The following is a 4,152-nucleotide window of genomic DNA, read 5'->3' on the forward strand; positions in this document are numbered from 1 at the left end:
GTTTTTCAAACTTATCAATCAAGTACCTATTACTTGGATACTTTTAATTTTGCGCAATTGACTCTCATGTGTACAACCCATTAGGTTCTCGACTAGGCTAGTAATAACTAAAAGTTAGAATTCTTAATAATAAGAACTAGATAAATTAAAAACCTTTAATTTATTACTGATTAAACTTCATCAACTAACTTATAGATCAAGATTGGCCTCTAATAAAGTATTATGACCACCAAAAGTATAGGGAATAGTCAAGTAATTGACAACATTTTTCTATGTACATTTATCATATAATTAATATCCTTCACCATCTTTCACCCTCATTAATCTTAGAGTATGGAATAAGTGCCAACTCTAAATTAATTAATGATTTCTTTATTACCAAAATACAAGTCTCAATGAATAGATATTTAGATACATCTATCCAAGATCTCTCTATTTAGTACTAAGATTTCTAGAATCATATTTTAATAAGTTGCCATTAATGAGATAACTCATCTATCTATTAAAGATTGTAAATTCTTAGATTACTTACCTTATTTCCATGTTTAATGATATACCCAACCTCTAATGAATTGATTACTCTTTTATGGATAACTATCGAGAAAGTGGAAGTATAATAATTTGCATTCAAAACACTATGCTAATCATAAGTAGAAGAATCACTTATGCACATGTCATATTTAGGTATTTATCATTGACATAATCTCATGTTGGATCAATTTAATTAGCTTAATCATCTTATCAAGTAGCTACATAGATAATTTTGATGTCTATATCAAGTAGATAAAATTTATTACTTCATTCAAAAGGAAGAATATGCTGGTCTATCCGTATTAATAATGTCCCATCTATTAATACTAGTATTAGAAACATTTAAAAATAAACTCTCTTTAATATATCTCATTATCACCATACTTTATGATTACGTTAAACTTCTCTTTAATGTATCTCATTATAACCATACTTTATGATTACATTAAACTAAGTGTTGTCTACTTTCCACACTTTACCAAACTAATTAAGCAATACAATAATTAAATAGATCATTGTGCCTTCTATTGAACATACAATGATAAAACCCCGGCTTTAAAGTATATACACTAACATCCGAAGCATCCGAGCATCAACAAGAAGAGGAAGATCGGAACGTTACCCCCCTAAAAATAGGAAAGGTATTAGGCCTCGAACAAATTGTTCTACATCCAGCCGCTTCTCTTTTCGATTCAACAATGGAAGGAATGGAATGGCCAAAGTAATATAGCCCTCTTTCTACCCTCCCCAAGATTCTTCCTGACTAAGGAAGTCGGAATGATCCCAAAAGAAAGAAGAGAAAAGGTCTCTCAAGACCGATTCTCTCTATCTCTTTAGCCCCACTGCCAAATGAATGTGTTCTTCCTATGGCCATTTCCAGGCCTTTTTAGGCCAGTTAACATGCATATAGGGGGCTACCGGTGAAATACTTTTAAGCTTAAGAGAATGCCCAGGAGAGCGCACTTAAGTAGCAGTGTCAGAGCCTTTTCTTAATATTAATGACGTACGAAATATGGCTGTGAATCCCAACCCATTTTGATTCAATGAACAAGCGATTCTCTTCCTGATGTCCGTGGGTGTTTCTCTGATCGTATAAGAAAATATGAGTTATGAGTTCGAGTTCCTTTTGTAGTTAAACATGGGACAAAGAATCTTAAAAGAGGCAATAACGAGTGAAGGGACTATCGGGTGATAGGCCCAAACGAGCCTCTTCGTTCCTCTTTCAGTCCGATTTAAGTCCTTAACTGCAATGCCTAAACTAGCATCTATTGGAGCTATAGAGCCCTACGGCTTTAGAGAGCCCCTCCGGGGGGTGGGTGCCCCCTGGGAGGGCTCCCGAACGATTGATTGAATGAGGATGGCTCGGATATCCCCGCCCTCCGAACCGGACGTGAAGGTCTCCCCTCAAACATAAATACATATTCTTCTTTTTATTCTACAAATTATCATCCATGCTGAATGTACAACAATTGCTAACCACACAAACTTGTGTACAATATTCTCAATAATCTTAATTGTCAACTACACCAATCATTTGGCTTAGACCAGCTAGCTATGTGGTCGTTACATTTGTAACTGAGAGTTTCTCAGTGTCTGCTGCGTGTGCTTGATCTTTGAATTTTTTGTAAATATCACCTTTATAGAAATTTCTGGTTCTATAGGATAGAACCAGAGAAAGAGCACAGCCAAAGAACGTAGCTGCTGTTAGTATCAGAAAAGATAGCTTGTAACACTCCACACCGTTGCATGTCAAAGCTTCCCCTTCTTTCCTTGTGAGTCCCTTGGCTGCCATTTGCTTTAAAGCTTCCATATCGTAGAGATGGCCAGCAACTCTGACTTTAAGCACGTAAGTACCCAATGGAGTGCCTCCAGCAACTATACTAACTAAGGTGGAGTAGTACTTGAGCCCAAATAATTCTGACACTATACTGAATATCAACGTCCATTGAGCTCCGAAGCAAAAACCCACAATCAAAGAGGCGAGATAGACAGAATTAGGGACGCCAAAAGCAATGAGAAGATGGCCAGCACAAGATACAAAAAGTACCAAGGCCAGCATCAGTGGACGTGCAAAGTTGTATTTAGCCAAAAGAATTTCTGAAGCAAATCCTGCTGCGACACGTCCAAGAAAATTCCAAACGCTCACTAGTGTTACAAATGTGGCAATAGTTTTAGTTGGATATCCTAAGGATTTTCCAATTTGGCCCAAGTTGTCAATTGCCACCAAGGTCCCACCAATCCCAAATGCTGAGACTGTGAATAGAATTAGCATATCAGCGGTGAAAATTCCTTGTAGAATTGTATGATCCTCGCCCCTCTTTGGTTGCGTAAACATGTTACTAAAGCAAGAAACTTGCACTTCTTGATTTTGCGGTTTTGGGACAGCTTCTGCAGGTGTTAATTCAACCATCGAGGGTGGATGATCATCTAATACTTGCTTCTTGCTCTTCCAAAGATCAAATTCTTCTCTAACAACAACCAGGAAGTTGGTGAAGATTAGCAAAAGAAGCACAACAGAACCACTTGCCGCATATTCGAACCTGGTAAAGGAGAGCCAGTTTTGCATGATAATCATAATCATTAGAAATCCAGCAAGGCTAAGCGAAGAGTAGAGAAAATTTTGGAATATCTTGTGCGAATTGTGCGCTTGTTGAACAACCTCCATGATGCGAATTGTGCGCAGAAACAAGATTGAAACAGCTGCTGGAAGCCAGGCAACAAGTAAGATGAGAGATTTGGAATTATGCCCATAAAAAGTAAGATAGAGCTGTGTGATAACTGCTCCACTAAGGCCAATAAATCCCTTTATCATGCCTACGACAACACCTCGACTTTCTGGGCAGTTCTTTACACATGAAACTAATGCAACAATACATGGAAATGTTTGAGAATTGGTACCAATGCCTATGTATAAAAACATCTGCCAAGCAGGAGGTTTCGCTATTCGATGTGTGACCACCAGCCAAATCATGAAGTACCCAAAAAAGTTCATGATTGCTCCACATGAGAGGACTAACCAAGGTGGTGCAACCTCATTGACAAGCCCTGCAACAATTCCATTGTTTGCTCCCACGTCCTTGAAGAAGCTTATCAAGTTCAGGGTTGTTTGGTCATAGCCTAGGGATGATTTGATGTCCCCTGAGTAGATGCCAAACATGTAAGTAGCTCCAGACATGGACATAAGCAGAAAGGTTGCAAAGACCATGAACCATCGGCTAGTGAGTAGATGTCGGACAAAGGCACCCGTAGCTTTCCAACCCATTGCTCCCTTCAACTCAGTCTCCACCATAGTTTCTTCCCAAAATACTGCTTGCTAGAAATGTACAAAACTTGTGCTTATATCGACGAGATTTATCTTGCAGAGTTCTACATGGAATTGATCTTTCGGGTCATTGATTGAGGTTAGCAACAAAATTAAGTGGCCACTAGGCCACTAAGTGTATTTGCCATACTAATTAATGTCATCTTATTCAATGATGGAGAAAGGCATAATATTGCAATTGGTACTTTTCCGTTAAAAGAGTCTTGGCAATAACACGGATTAAGTAAAGGCGAATTGGTAGACAGTATCTGAAAAAGACGGATTCCACCTTTGTCTTCTCTTTTTTTTTTTCGGAGATG

General features: G+C 38.1%; 1 protein-coding gene across 1 annotated transcript; it reads right to left on the reverse strand.

Moving 5' to 3' along the window:
* Window positions 1-1,937: 1,937 nt before the first annotated feature.
* LOC113689160 (protein NUCLEAR FUSION DEFECTIVE 4-like) lies at window positions 1,938-3,935 on the reverse strand. Its single transcript, XM_027206983.2, has one exon. The coding sequence runs from the start codon at window positions 3,818-3,820 to the stop codon at window positions 2,084-2,086; it is 1,737 nt and encodes a 578-aa protein (XP_027062784.1). The 5' UTR covers window positions 3,821-3,935; the 3' UTR covers window positions 1,938-2,083.
* Window positions 3,936-4,152: the final 217 nt, after the last annotated feature.

This window comes from Coffea arabica, chromosome 5c (assembly GCF_036785885.1).
Source record: "Coffea arabica cultivar ET-39 chromosome 5c, Coffea Arabica ET-39 HiFi, whole genome shotgun sequence".
In the NCBI taxonomy this organism is placed as follows: Eukaryota; Viridiplantae; Streptophyta; class Magnoliopsida; order Gentianales; family Rubiaceae; genus Coffea; species Coffea arabica.